Source organism: Carassius auratus, chromosome 21 (genome assembly GCF_003368295.1).
Source record: "Carassius auratus strain Wakin chromosome 21, ASM336829v1, whole genome shotgun sequence".
NCBI classification, from domain to species: Eukaryota; Metazoa; Chordata; class Actinopteri; order Cypriniformes; family Cyprinidae; genus Carassius; species Carassius auratus.
In genome coordinates this window covers 15,836,884-15,852,080 of record NC_039263.1, presented here as the reverse complement: position 1 = coordinate 15,852,080, position 15,197 = coordinate 15,836,884, and the positions used below count along the sequence as shown (strand labels likewise).

Genomic DNA, 15,197 nt, shown 5'->3' with positions numbered 1-15,197 from the left:
TATTAATATGATGCATATATCAGTATTTGAAGAACACTCTGGAAACATTTTGGGGTTGTGGTTCTTTATTGTATTTATTGAATTATCAACAGATTTTTGAAAGGATTTGCAAAAGCAGGAGTATCTGGAATAAGTTGCTATACGAGTCTATAGCAAATATCAAAGGCAGCCAATCTCTGCCCTATGAGGTTTACAATTTGATCTGGTCTTTAGGCAGATAACCTACCCATATGTTAACAAATCAGACCCTAGAAAAGAGCGGCAGACCTTTATCCATTCATTCTCATGATCACATATCAGGAATAAGTTGGTTCTCTAGGCCTCTTACGAGACATGCTCTTTTAGAACTCTAACATTATTGTCATGGATTTAACAGTCTTAAATTTAAAAAGCACGCCAAGAAATTGCTATTTTAAAATCTAAAACCATGGGAATAGCCTTTTTTAGACGAATAAAAAAAGCAGTAATTAGGTTCTTTGAAAAGTTTGTCAGCGCCCTCTGCCTGTAGAGGGATGTCATTGCTCAGGTGGACCATGGCTGTGTTTGGAGTGAATACTAGCGTATTACTTACTGAATACTGCTCATGTACTGCATAATGCCTACTTAAAAATAGCAAGTGAAAAAGCTATTATTTCACAGTAAGCGTCTGAAACAATAATATGCTACTTTGTTGTCACAATACACATTTAAACAGCAAATAATGGTCAATGAAAATGAAAAGTTGTGTTAACTTTTGGCAGTCTGATGAAGCAGTCATTCATTTAAAAAATAAATTAATAACATAACTCGATAACCTCTGGAATGCTCAAGTGTGTTAGTATTTTTTTATATTTTACTATAGTTTTTTTTTATATCTTGAATCATCTTTTATATTTCCAGTTTTCATTTTAGTTTAATTGTAGTCATTTAGTAATTTTTCTTTTTTGATTGATCATTTTTATTTTAGTTGTTTAGTAATTTTACCTATTTTAACATTTATTTCAAGTTCTTTGTCCAACAATCATTTTTATTTTATTTTAGCTTTATTTTGAACTGTATCATTTACAGTAATTTAGTTTTAGTTAACAACAATTGTAGAACATTGTGGGATACAATGTTTAACACAGCATGCTTTGTTGTATACTGCACATTCTGCCAAATGTATTAAGTTAACAAGGGGATTTCATGCATATAAAATATGCATACTGTACACACACTTACAGAACAGTATGAGTAGTATGCTAGTATGCTATTCTGAACACAGCCAAGCAATGAACTCCTGAGTGTCAGATGGAAGAGAGACAAGGTTGAAACGCCTCATATATAGACTACAATTAGGTCAGTATTTTGGTGGCATCATAAACACTGTTTAGCTTAAAAAATATAAATTCAGAACACAAGTAGTATTGCTAGTAAACCTCTGGGCACATAAAAAAAAAGGTTTATAGAAAAGGAATGCCAAAAGATTTTGATGATGATATATTCCTGTATATTTTCTTATACAAGCTCATGCACTTCAGCATCATAAGGTGTGCAGACCAAACATAATCTAAAAGCTTTAAAAGTCTTCAAAACATTGTTGAGCACAGGAAGAAAACACTTAAACACAGAAGCAACGAGGTGAAGGCCTAATGGAGTTGCCTTATGTTTGGTGACTGAAGCTCAGAGCAGTAAAGTGCTCTTATTAATAATTGCCTTTTGATACCAACTCATGAAAAGCTTTTGTTTTTGAATCCATGATTAAACCCTGATAAGCATCAAATTGGCATCTTATATTTATCTAAGGGCAACTTGCAGTAAGGCAGTGGGGTTTAAAGGTCAGGGGTGACAGCTCAAAGTTCAGATCTCCAGCTCTGCCATGGCCCGCTCCAGGGGGTCAGTGCTCCAGTAGTCATGGTCCCAGCCCAGGAACCAGCCTGTGAAAGTGGGCGGCTCAAAGCCCTGTTTAATCTTCACGATAGGTGTGCGCGGGTCACGGTTGGCTGGGTCCGTCTCGATGTATCGGGCAGCTGGAGAAAGAGAAAAAGTTTCATATGGGATTTATAAAAGGACGCGTTATACAGTGTTTTTGGATTTCAAAATTAGCTGATGTTTCTATCTTCCTTTCTAGCATGTACACATTATATATATATATTTATATTTCAAATAAATGCTGTTCTTTTTAATTTTCTATACAACAAAGAATTATGAAGTGCATTTTAAACTGTTTTCAGCTGATAGTATTAAAAGTTCCTTGAGAACCAAAACAGCATATTAGAATAATATTGAATGAATGAATTCATAATTCATAAATATTGCTGTTTTATCCAAAATAAATATTGTCAGTTTTTATCAAAATTAAATATAAAAAATCACTTGGATAAACAAGAGTTGCATTGTGGGATACAGTATTCCCTACGATTTTCTGTTTTCTACGTCACATGAGGAATGTAGTATGTCATTTGAGTATTCTACACAAATATGTGCATACTGAGAACACTATACATACTAGTGTAGCAGAAGTAGTATGGTAAAATGCTATTTATTTTTTATACTTTATGCAGTGAAATTATGATTATAAGGAGTCTTACCTGAAGCCATCGCCTCAGTCTTCTCCTCGTCATGAGCTTCATTACCAATCCAAACAAACACCTGCAAAACACATCCAGATTCATTTAATATGTTATTAATTTATTAAACGCCAGTTGCATGTCATTGCATTAATAAGAAAGTTGTTCTTCAATAAAAGACAAGCATGATACAAAATTCAGCTGAACTGCCGGACATCTAATGATTAGCCATCTATTTGGAAATTGTATCCAGAGGGGTTCTAGGTTTGGCCGATTAGACTCTGTCGGTCAATGCCATAACTACACACATGGCCATTCAAAACTATGTATTTCTGATATAATAACATTTGCAAGCAATATAAAACTGTTCCCTGGCCACATGCTTCTATTGATATAATTGAGAATATGTAGCACTCCCTTTATCCCTTCTGAGATCTCTTTGGTTTCAACACAAAAGTAGCCAGTTTACCTGATCCCAGGTGTCCAGGATCATGACATCATCTGTAGCCAGGTCCTCTTGAGTCATCTCTCCAGGAACCTCTTCAATCTGCATGGATATCAATGCATCCATAAGGAATGGCTCTTTATTTTACTTCACTGACAACATACTTAAATCAGGGCGGGAAAAAATCTGGGCGTGTTGCTCACAATGAAGTTCCCAGTTTTGTTTGAGCAGGCGAACAGTCGAGGCGGGTGGGCATTCATCTTGTCCTTTAGCCTGGAGGACGTGCGGTAATCGGCCTTTCCTCCCAGAGCATCCCAGAAACTACCTGCATTGTGATGCATGCATGTAGATTTACATTTATGACAATCATCACGAAAAAGGAAAAACATTCCAAGCAAAATCATTTATGGTAATAATAGTAATAAAAATAGTAATTAATTTCTTTAGTTTAATTCATGCATCTTAAAAGCAGTAGTTCACTAAAAAATTACAATTCTGTCACATAAGCCATAGGGAACACTATTATGATGCTTCTGTTTTTTTTTGTTTTTTTTTACTTTGAAAGCTGAAGTTTTCATTTCTGGGTGACAGTTTCAGATGAGTTCTCACCATCCTCTCCTCCTTCACCCAGCTCGGAGGCCGACACTCCAAGGATATCACAGAGCTGCTGTGCCCCACGTTTCTCCGTATCACTGGCTCCTCGTCCCACCCATATGAACGACGCAGCTGGGGTCACCAGGACGAAGGCATCGTTGGAATTCAGATTGGAGGACAAAGCATCAACCTGGATAAAACAACGGTTAAGATCAGAAATTATCGTGGAAGGATACTTAAAAGCTCCCAGCAATACAAGTAAATATTAGATGCTGACCTCCACCGCTCGTGTGCACCCTGCCGAGTTTGAGCGCACTTGGAAAAGCCGAGTCTCGGCAGGCGCAGTCTGACCGCCTTCCCTGGAGGTGCCACCCTTGTGCACCACCATGGGCTGCCCTCCGAAAAGACTCATGAGGTGAGCAGGTTCCTTACCCTGAACCACCCGCACCTGGAAAATACACAGCAAGTATGCATTAAACAGAGACAACAGGAAGTCCTGCTTTCGCGAAACTATTAAAATCCAGGAATTCTGCTATTTAGTATTTGAAACACAATACAACATGTCATCTGCTTTTCAAAAGGCTTTGGTTGAGGATGCATTTAATTCCACAGGGTGGCAGTATGGAGCTCACTGTGTGGAATGTGGAGATAAAGAAAACATTCCCAGCATCCTTTGTGGTCGGAATGATGACAGTGGGCTGTTCAGGAAGCAGATTTATCAGTGGTCACAGCTAAAGTGGTTCTTTTTCTCCTCTTGCCCCAAAAACATTCATTTAGTCTTCCTCCCATGCTGCTCTCTCTTGAATTATACATTGTAATTACTGCAATGTTACATTTTTTTTTTCTTTATGCTTTCATTAACCCTTTGCTTTTTCCCTACAGTACACATAAGTCAAAAAGATATACATTAAAAAATGTAAAAATAGAAATATTATGACAAATTACATTGTACTAATATGCTAATTTGTAGGTGTGCCGTTTAACATTTATATATTTTTTCTTTGATGAATAGAAAATTCAAAAGAACAGCATTTATTAGATTTTTTTTATATATATAAATGTCTTTACTGTCTTTTGATCAATTTAATGAATTCTTACTTAATAAAAGTATGTAAAAAATATCTTAATGACCCCAAACAATAGTGCACAATGGACCAAAACAGAGTGATTCTCTGGATGTTGTTTACTGCATTGTACTCATTGCCTACTTTAACATGCTGAATGTGTTTTTGTGTCCCAGTTTAATGTGCATGACTGCATGCATAAAACCAGACTGCAAATCAATTAAAAAAATAACTCTGAATGCATGATGGAGCATTTCTGTTAATGTTCATTCACATGCTCATTCTCAAAGGTGATCTGTAAATGTGGAAGACAGTTATTTATTGTGCACAAAATGAAGACAAATGGATGGACACAAGGATACTATGAGGGGTATACAGCGATAATACATATCAGTGTACAGAGCCTTTAGAAAAAGCTTTATAATCTTTGTACTTATTGATCATGCATACTGATTATGTAGACACCAATGAAATCATGATTTTAAAAACCCTCTGCTGAAGTCTTGTTTTTATTGTATATTTTTTGTGTGGTACAGATTCAGTTAGATAATGGCCATTATGCTGCTACACTGTGGAAAATAAGAAAGCATTAGGGGAACATTAGTAGGAATTTCCAAAAAGCAGAGTAATTTCGTTTCAGAGATGTATCCGTTGTTAATCTAATGTTGTGTAAGATCATTTTTAATTTTTTATAAATGTGGTGGGAGAAACGTTGAGGCTCTGTACAGGGATGTGCAATCCTGAGAAATGGATACCTGAGTGGTGAGGCGAGCACCAGCCATCTACAGCAGGATGTAAAATATGAATAAAGGACAGGAAGGAAAGACACAGAGGTGGAAGCTGGTTTAACAGATGGAAAAATAAAATTCCAGGAAGGCCAACGCGACCAGCAATGATGACATAATGTAGCTAAGACATGACAGGATACAGTAGGAACCAGAGGCACCAGGAAGCTTGAACTTACTCAACATGAAATCACAATCAGCCCTAATTACTTTATTTACCATGAGTCATGATTACACCCAATTCAACAACAACAACAAATCTTTTGTAATCTTACATCTAAATTGTAAGGGCAAATTAATTTATAGTTCTGGCCGATGTTAATAATTTGATTACTATAATAATCTGATACATTTTTTTTTAATTATGGCTAATAACCGATAAATTGTTATACTATTTTGTTTAAATAAATTTAATATATATATATATATATATATATATATATATATATTTATGTATATATATATATATATATATATATATATATATATATATATATATATATATATATTTATGTATGTATATATATATATATATATATATATATATATATATATATATATATATATATATATATGTATGCACATTTACACAAGCTAATTTAATCAACAATAGATTTTTACAGTGTTATTAAATTATTAGTGTTTTTAAAAATGAAATTTAGTGAGCATTAGGTGACAGCACAATTAAATGAAGAGAAACACAACTGCACTTTTAATGGAGGGGCCCAAATGATGAATTCAGTATTATACAGTACGTATGGATATTATTGTGATCAAGTGATACACTGAGATTTATTCATTGGCATTACCTGCACAGGTCCACCTCCAAGCTCGTCGTCCAGCTGGGCAGCCAAGATGGCAGATGCCCCAATCTCATCTTGTGAGGAGTCCTTACCCTGCCTGTAACAAACATCATAAGCAAGTCAGAATACTGAATTGTTAGAAGAAAACACATAACATGTCCTCCTGGGATGATGTCAGATGACACTTTTGATACACTGTTCAAGATCAAGTCATACCAGATGTAGATGATGTGACCCTGTCTGCCTCCATGGCGGTAATTGTACAGGATAATGTAACTGTCTCCTCCATAGAACTGGCCATAAGTAGAGGGATCAACTGGAGCCTTGTCTGATCCTTCTATACGCCAGATCTAAAGTATCAGGTAACATGAAAATAAAAATATCAGTACAGTACCACCATTGTATTTGTATACACAACATATTGTATGACCTCAGGTCAAGTTACATGCGGTGTGTGCTCACTCACTGACCTGTTTCTCTCCGTTTCCGTCATCAATCATTCCATGTTGGGCAGCCATGGCCGGTGAATCATGGAGAGTTGAAGCATCGAATGGCACCTTCTCGATCTTAGCAATGCTGTTTGAGACGTAAGCCACACCCAGACCCTCCGTCTGGTCCAAATCACGCCAGTTTTTGAAGAATTGTTTGAATAGAGGCGTCTCGCCCATGTCTGGGAGAATCTGAACCTGAGTGTGTTTTGGGTAACCCATTTTCTTAATAAACTCTTCTGCTATGTTCATGGCAGCCTTTCTCTCTTCCACATTGGCTTCTTTACCTATAAAATAAACACTGATGTGTCAAAAAAAGAACTCTAAATAAAATAAAATAAAAAGCTTGGTAACACTTTAGTATAGGGTACAATTCTCACTAATAACTAGTTGCTTATTAGCACACCTATTATTAACATATTGGCTGTTTATTAGTGCTTATAAAGTACATATAATGCATGACATCCAAAATCCTACCCAATACCCTAAACTTAACAACTACCTTATAAACTATTAATAAGTTGCAAATTAGGAGTTTATTAAGGCAATAAGTCATAGTTAATGGTTAGTTAATAGTGAGAATTGGACCTTAAAATAAATTGTGACCAAAAGCTCTTTTGGTGTTGGCTGTCAATACCATTTACCTTTCCAGACAAAGATTTTGCCATCCGAGCCGTGATCCAAAATGAAACAGTCGCTTGATTCCAGTGCACTCTGAGAGAAAGGGTTCTCAGCGGCCACCAGAGCAATCGTCATGTCTCCACTGGCATCAGACACCTGAGGTACAGGAAAACATCAACAAATTTATTGTACTTATGGTCAACAAGGGCTATTTACATATTTGCATGGTTTAAATCCAGTGGCTACCTTATAGAGTTTGGCCATCTTCCTGTTGGAGGCATCAGCCTTGATATCATCAGACGCTCCTTCAGGCAGGTCTGGTTTTTCTCCAAGAACCTGCCAGAAGATAATTGGATCATGCATTTAGTGAATCTCTTGTCTGTTTTGAAGTTCGGTTTCGGTCTTTCTTACCTCCAACATCTTCTCACGTTCCACCCCTTCATTACACACATACACTCGAGCGCGTCCACTGCGCTCATTGTCACGAATGCCCTTTGCAAGCTGAGTAGCTTTTAGCTTTTCAAAGCGGTTACTCTTTGAGCCACACCACTGGTAGATCTCCTGTAAAAATACAGAGCAAACAGGGTTATTTGTAATTGGGTTTTTTTCAATATCAAACCCCTCACTCTCTTCGCATGATACTCACGTTGCCCAAGTCCAGGATGAAGCAGTCTCCCTGATTAAAGCTTTCCCAACTGACTGGCACTTCTGTTGCTCTGACAACACGACGACCTTTGACCTGTAGCACCCGTTGCACTGTAACTTCATTGGTTACCACATGCTTGAATCCAGATGCAACTCCACCTTTCTGGAAAACAAAACAAAACCAAAACAAAACAATCAAAGCAAAAGAAAACCAAAACAAAACAAAAAAAGCAAAAGAAATTAAAAAACAAAACAAGTCAAATCAAAATGAAATGAAATACACACAAAACAACAAAACAATAAAAGCAAACGAAACCAAAACAAAACAATCAAAGCAAAAGAAAACCAAAACAAAACAATAAAAGCAAAATAAATAAAAAAACAAAACAAGTCAAATCAAAGTCAAAATGAAATGAAATACACACAAAACAACAAAAAAACAAGAAAACCAAAAAAAAAAAAAAAACAATTTCTGAAGTTTCATGTCTAGCAATATTACTATTCCATTTCAACATTTTTTAACATTAACATTTAGTGGAAAAACATCATGAAGTTTATTTAACATTATGAATGTAATTCACACAGTCAATGAAATATTTGTTTCATCTTGGACATCCTTATTTGGATTACAGGATTAGTCACTCTTTTGTCGCTTTCCATTTGTCCTGTACACAACTGGGCCACTCACCATGTACTGCAGACCTTTTTTAAAATATCCCAGGAATTCTTTGGACTCATGGCCTTGAACTTCACGGTACTGGATGGGCTTTCCACCCAAATAGTCATCCATCTGCACTGTGAAAATGGCAGCAGCCCCACTTTCATCTTGCGTGCAGTAGTCACCTGTCAGTTGAGGGAAGAGCATCTATAAGAAATGTAGCTGATGCATCTCATAACTGAACCATCTAGCTGGTCTTGAAAATTAGGCCAAACATATACTTCAGTACTAAAATAAATGTCAGAATCTCTTTAACACAGCATTGTCCTCTTACCTAGCCAGAAGTGGAGGTCATACTGTAGGTAGCCAGAGCGTTGCTTGATAGTATTGAGGACCACGTAAGCATCACCAGTGTAAAACCCTCCATAGAGGTTCTCAGGAATTGCCACCAAATCAAAATTCTCAATTCTCCACACTTGGAGCCCAGGTTCCTTGCCTGCTCGTTCAAACTCAGGGTGGTGCACCATGCTGTCTAGAGAAAAAAATACAACTAACCCATTGCTTATTCAAACTGATGCAAATGGTAAAAAGCATTTTACGAACTTTTGAAAGAGATTTATGAAATTGTTTACTGTGTGATTTTGCACACTAAAGATCTTAAATCCACAAAATAAACCCAGTGAACTGGACTATAAAAAATCCAGCGGCTGGGAGTTTCCTTCTGTGGTGAATTGACAATTGGGCTGGATGCAGGAAAATGGAAGCACTGTGACTAATGCTGTTGGAGTGACAGAGCCAACCATGGACACTCAGCCTGACCGTAAAATTCAGAACACCAGCCCTCGCATTGCTTACCAGCACTTATTGTGGCAAGGGCCTCTGAGTGGGTGACCATGTCAGCTGAGCTAACCGCCCACTTTTTGGGTGGAGTTATGGTGAAGTTTGGGATGTTTTAGACATGAGTCATTCAGAAATGAGACGGTAGCTTTGTAATTCTTTGTACTGACCACAAGACATTCCTCAGAGAAAAAACAAGTATCCATCCAAGAAGGGTGCAGTGTTTACCAAGGATCAATATTTACCAAACACCCATCACAATTAACTCAGAAGTTGTGATATAGGATTTATTAACATTATGAAACACTAAACCACAAGGGGACAAACAATGTTTGGCATTGGAGCCAATGACTACCAAAAAAAGAGGGATGAGGAAGACATGCAATTCCAAATATGGTGTTTCATGTTCCTGATCCAGTTTAATGAACTGCCTTATAATGCATCAACAAAACTGTGACTGCTTCTTTGCGAAAGAAAAAAACATAATAACAAGTATTTTCTTCTTGAAAAATATTACTTTAATTATTACTTTTAAACAAATGTGACAGTAAGACATTTATAACATTACAAAAGTTTTAATTCACCAAAATTAGCCAAAAAATAAATACAAATAAAATAAATAAATAATTTTGGTTCATGGTAGTGTTGTCACGGTACCAAAATGTCAGTATTCGGTACCGATACCAGTGAAAATCCACGGTTCTCGGTACAAATTTCGGTACCCCCAAAAAAAAAAAAAGCCAGAATAAAATAAAACCAATGCCATTATTTATACTTATTTACAATTGTGTTTAAAGTTTTTCTACAAGTAATATAATTATGAAAAACTGTTAACAAGTTTCACCCGAATTCTATTTGTCTTTTAATGAATTTAAACACATTTTATTTTTTGGTAAATAAAGGGGATTTGCTATTAAAATTAAAACATGGAAGAAATATTGTGTGATTTATTTTTTATTTTTTAAATAAAGTTTTATTAATTTATCAGTATCACATACATTCTACTAAATAATAGTAATATTTCTAGCACAATGACTTTATGTGAAAATGAACTTTTATTTTGACGGGTTGACATAAATACCTTTGAATTGACACTGGTTTTACTCAAATGAAAGGGTCAAATGCTTGTGAAGTGACTCAGGACAGTTCTGGTGATGTTGTCTGTGTATTTATGTCCTCATTGAGACGGCAGATGCTGAAATTACTGCAAGCGTCACGCCTCACGCGCTTCAGTCTCTGTAGTAAACAAACCATTCATTCATTCACACAGAACATGCAGGATTCATATTTCCACCAACATTTGCAGATACTGGTCCATATGGAGATTTGATTTGATTAATTTATGCTTACTTTTACAAATTCGGTGACTGTCCAATAGACCACCATTTGCTCAATTTCAGCTGTTGTCGTGTCAGCCAGTATACCAAAGTCTATGCCGTGTGATCTGGAACAGATCTCCACACTTTTTATGTGCCCAAGTACATAAAGGGACATTTTAACTTCTGAAAAGTCTTCTGAACACAAAACATCAGTGTGACAGAAAGCTTAATTAAACAAAACATTGTTTCATGAAAATGACTGATCTCAGTCTCTAATATACTGCTCCGGGTTACTCTTTTGAGACATGCATGAAATATTTAGCATACAACAGGCTATTTTGAATTAAACACATCTTGTATGATATAGCTGATGAGGATGCCACTAGTCTGCTAGTCCACAGAAGACTATAAACAGACAAGGTCATGTGACATTTGCTTACGGGTCTAAATGGGAGGGAGATGTTTCTGGGAAGTGCCTGTATACATTCTCAGTTGGCCTTAATAAAAAAGCAGGATGTCCGAATACCAAGAATACCATGAAATGAAAGTTCACCTTATGTATGTACCTCTTAATACATGTTGTTGGATCTTATTGTGAATGATTCATCCATGCATGTTTAAATCTTATTTCCATGTCTGGAACTTCAGATCTGCCTCCATCTAATCTATAACTGATGGATAAAAACAAGTCCCCACCCAAAATTTCTTTTTCTCTTTTTTGATAACATGAGATTCTGTCAGAAAGACGAATTATGAGTGGGCTGGTACCAAAACAACTTGAAAAATGGTGTTTCTTGTGGATTACTTTTTATATTTCTTGGTGGATGTAGCATGTCTGGGAATATATTAATACTATACGCCTTAATACCTAAAGTACATCAATAGTTAAGCAATTAAATAGTCACTAAATTCAGAAATGTGCTAAACTAGACAAGCCCTCCCTTCCTCACAGTTCTAGTAAATTCAGAATGCAGTCTGAACAAGTTCAGACACTGTGGCCCTCTGAAGATTTTGACTTAAATCTGCAGTGGAAATGAATAGTGGTCCTAAACCTGTTAAACTACCAGGATATACTTCCAACTGGATCTTAAACTAACTTCTGTGTATTCTAAAGTAATTCAAGTATTTTTAAATAATCCTCAGTCTGGAAGAACTGACTAAATCATCTTCCTTTTTCCTGGAGAAATGCCTAAAAGAGAGGAACTCTTGGGATGACTCGAGTTTTCCATCTTGATATTTCTTCCTACACCTTTTACAAGCACCAAAGTTCCTTAGATAACATCTTAACATGATTCAAGGTCCTGACTGCACCCTGTGTTTACCCCAAGAGAAAACAGCCTAACCAGTGACTGCACTGACTGTCTTTTATAGCCAGGCCCCATATTAAAGTATAAGACTCAGAATTGGAAGTTTGTATACAAATGAACATGCAAGCGTTCAAAGTCTGAGCTATAAAGGGTGTCAGAGTGTTTCTATCAGATTGGTGTGGCATACTTCTTTGTCCACTGATTTATTGTTAAACAGCTAACAGAACACCTTTCATTGGGGAAATCCAAGAAAGCAGACACATGCAATGCAGCACAAAGGCAATTCTGTGAATGTGTTATGAATCTGATGGGCATGACAATGTTAGTTTTGATATGCTATATTACATAGTAAAACATAATTTGATACAATCCATTATGTGTTACTGTTCATACAGTAAGTATATTCTTGAAGACATGCGTTTCTGAGTTGCAGGAGATGATGAGGTAAATCAAATATGTGGCATCAATTAGTTTAAAGAGACTATCCCTCTCGCCTTTCTGTGGAAGCACAGTATGATCTACTCTCAGTCCTCTCTTATTCTTGTAATAACTAGGTCTGTGTCAATATAGGTGTGTTTGGATTAGAACACCCATGTAGAAATGATTATATGTTATCAGTCTTTGTGCTAGTTATATAGGCTACCTGGCTACAGACTGCATGAAACAAAATGAACCGTTTTTATGTTTTTACTTCAAACTAGTGTTTTGGACAGGTTTCTGTGATGCTTATATTTAAGGATGGAGGCAGGGTTATGCCACAGAATATATAATTAACCTGATGCAAAAATAATGGAAATCTGTGAGATATTCGCACTAATATAGTGAAACAAACGTGTGTGTGTGTGTGTGTGTATTTTCCATGAAGAACATTTAACATCCATGGTAACTTTCCATTCTATAAAATGTTCTTTAAATCTTTAATATGCTCTCCACACTATGAAGAGCTCACTCAAAGGTTCTATGGGGAACCACAAAGGTTCTTATATTGCTGCAGAAAAATCCCTTTTTGTAACCTTTATTTGCAAGCTTGTAGAAATATTCGACAGATTTGTTAGGTAGCATCTGTTGCCAGGTAAACTGTCATAAACTAGACTTCTGTTTTTGACAAACGTGTTTCCTGAGGTGATGTGGAGCTACTTCCTCATTAGCTTCAGCATCTTTACCACAAAGTTAATGTTTGTCTCAGTTGGGTGTGTTTCTATGGTAACAGATGATAAATGCACACAAGGGTTTGATGATGAGTAATCAAAAGTGGAAGTTGGAACTATTAGAGCGCATGACATGCAATTCAAATCTTTAAAATCCAATATTGGCCATAGCCCTTTTTTCACATAGCAACAAATTTACACTAAAACTAGTCCAATATGTTTGCTTTACATATTTAGTCAGGTTATTGCTGGTTTCAACCATTTTTCTACTCAGCCCAGGTTGAAGCAAATGTTAAATCGACCCAAATATCAATAAAGTGAGCCTACTCTTCTTAATGGATATGTGGCAGCAGGTCAGAGCCGTTCTGCAGACTGCGCATTTCCAAAGATCCCGTTTTACCGCATGATAAAAAAGCGCATCCCGGAATTCAGAAGTTCTCCATATATGGTGTTGTTTAACGAGCACTTTCAGCGTTCAATACGAAAACAGACGTTTTGTAAAGACAATGCGATATACAGTAGTGCACGGCCTACACGTGCAGAAACGATTTAAACAGCAATGTGTTGGAGTTCTTGGCATGTCCCGTAAGAAAGTGTCACTCCGGTGGAAACATTACGCACACAGAGACGTCTGTGTGGAAAGTAACAGTTCAGCGTTGTTTGCAGTGAATTAAATCGTCACATTTCAGATGACGTCACTACTTTTTGTGGCTGAGGAGGTTGGATAAAGGTAAAATAGATGTAAGGCTTACCTGTAGTTGAGAGACAGGAGTCTGTCTATCGCGGAGATAAAGTAAATGATATTGCAGAATATTGTGTCTGGGCAGGGAAACACCCCTCTGATTCAGACAGACTGCTTAAATAATCCCCATCGGGGGGTGATCCTGGCATTTAAACCACACCCCTCTGTCTACGGGACAAGGGAAATCACTGCCATCTACTGCGCCACGTGGTTATTACGCTCAGTATTTTATACACAGTTTATCACTGTAACCCTAGTTACCTCCAAAATACCACAGTTACTAATGTCTTATTGCTCACTTGTCTCTGTGTGTTACTTTCCGGTCTTTTTTTAAAATAGCATTTTTAGTGACTGAATGCTATAGTGCGTTAATGGTTAAATAACATGTTACTATTATACTCTTCAAATGCTAAACATTGTCTTCATTTTGTAAACTACAAATTAAATAAATTAATACAACAGGCTACGAAATAGAACAGATGTTCAGTGCATACAGTAATTACTAAGTTTATTTGTGTGTCTAAAAGGTTAAAGGCAAAAAAAAAATGTTAATATATATAAATATATAATAATAATTCAATACATTTAATATTAACATTTAATAGTCTGTAAATATAGCAACATGCCAGGCTTTTTTTTTTTAAGAGCATGTAAGGATGGAACTATTTCAGTCATTTAAAATATGAATGTAGTCTCCCTTTGGGGATGGTTGGGGGGAGTAAATACAGCAAATATTCAAGTATATTTTTGAGGTTGTAGCAATATTATAGAACACATTTTTAATCAATTGTGAGAATGAATTATTTAATACTACTAGACTCTAATCTAAGAGTATTGATAGGACCGTTAAACACGTCTTGTTGTTTTGTTTCCAGCCGCTAGATGGAGACATTCTCCAACATGTAGGATTTTTCTGTGAAAACTGAATTTGCCTGAACTTTTGATCCCCGACCTCGACAATGACCCCGACTAGCATAAATGCCTATCTTTCTTGTTTAATGATGAATGGGGCATCAAAACTACATCGAAATAAACCAGCTGTCTCAACAACAGTCTCTATTAGTCGTTACAACCCAGAAGAAAAAGTACAAGTCACAGTGAATCACATGGGTAAGTCGGATCCTGCGATGAACAGCCTCATGATTCATTGAACCGAGAATTGACTCTTTTGAACATGCTAGATTCGTAATGAGGAGAACCGTCGAGTGAGCGA

At 36.3% G+C, this 15,197-nt stretch overlaps 1 protein-coding gene across 2 annotated transcripts; it reads right to left on the bottom strand.

The window, feature by feature from the left end:
* Window positions 1-55: 55 nt before the first annotated feature.
* gsna (gelsolin a) lies at window positions 56-14,129 on the bottom strand. Of its 2 annotated transcripts, XM_026196298.1 has the most exons (16): window positions 13,995-14,129; window positions 8,966-9,163; window positions 8,662-8,816; window positions 7,975-8,136; window positions 7,740-7,889; window positions 7,575-7,664; window positions 7,352-7,484; window positions 6,690-6,994; window positions 6,436-6,569; window positions 6,226-6,316; window positions 3,845-4,015; window positions 3,583-3,757; window positions 3,177-3,298; window positions 2,998-3,075; window positions 2,550-2,610; window positions 56-1,988 (listed from the first exon to the last, which is right to left on the bottom strand). In XM_026196298.1, exons 2-16 carry the CDS (start codon window positions 9,156-9,158, stop codon window positions 1,819-1,821), a joined length of 2,190 nt encoding a protein of 729 aa, XP_026052083.1. In that variant the 5' UTR covers window positions 9,159-9,163; window positions 13,995-14,129; the 3' UTR covers window positions 56-1,818. The 2 variants fall into 2 exon arrangements, with proteins under 2 accessions (XP_026052083.1, XP_026052084.1); XM_026196299.1 differs by lacking the exon at window positions 13,995-14,129 and having other exon boundaries at window positions 8,966-9,181.
* Window positions 14,130-15,197: the final 1,068 nt, after the last annotated feature.

Excerpts from the sequence above, each read along its gene's own strand:
- gsna (XM_026196298.1), bottom strand. The coding sequence starts at position 9,158 with ATGGTGCACCACCCTGAGTTTGAACGAGCAGGCAAGGAACCTGGGCTC. Across the intron at positions 7,485-7,574 it reads AGATGGCCAAACTCTATAAG|GTGTCTGATGCCAGTGGAGA; the intron begins GTAGCCACTGGA and ends CCTGTACCTCAG. Across the intron at positions 3,299-3,582 it reads GGGTGAAGGAGGAGAGGATG|GTAGTTTCTGGGATGCTCTG; the intron begins GTGAGAACTCAT and ends ATCACAATGCAG.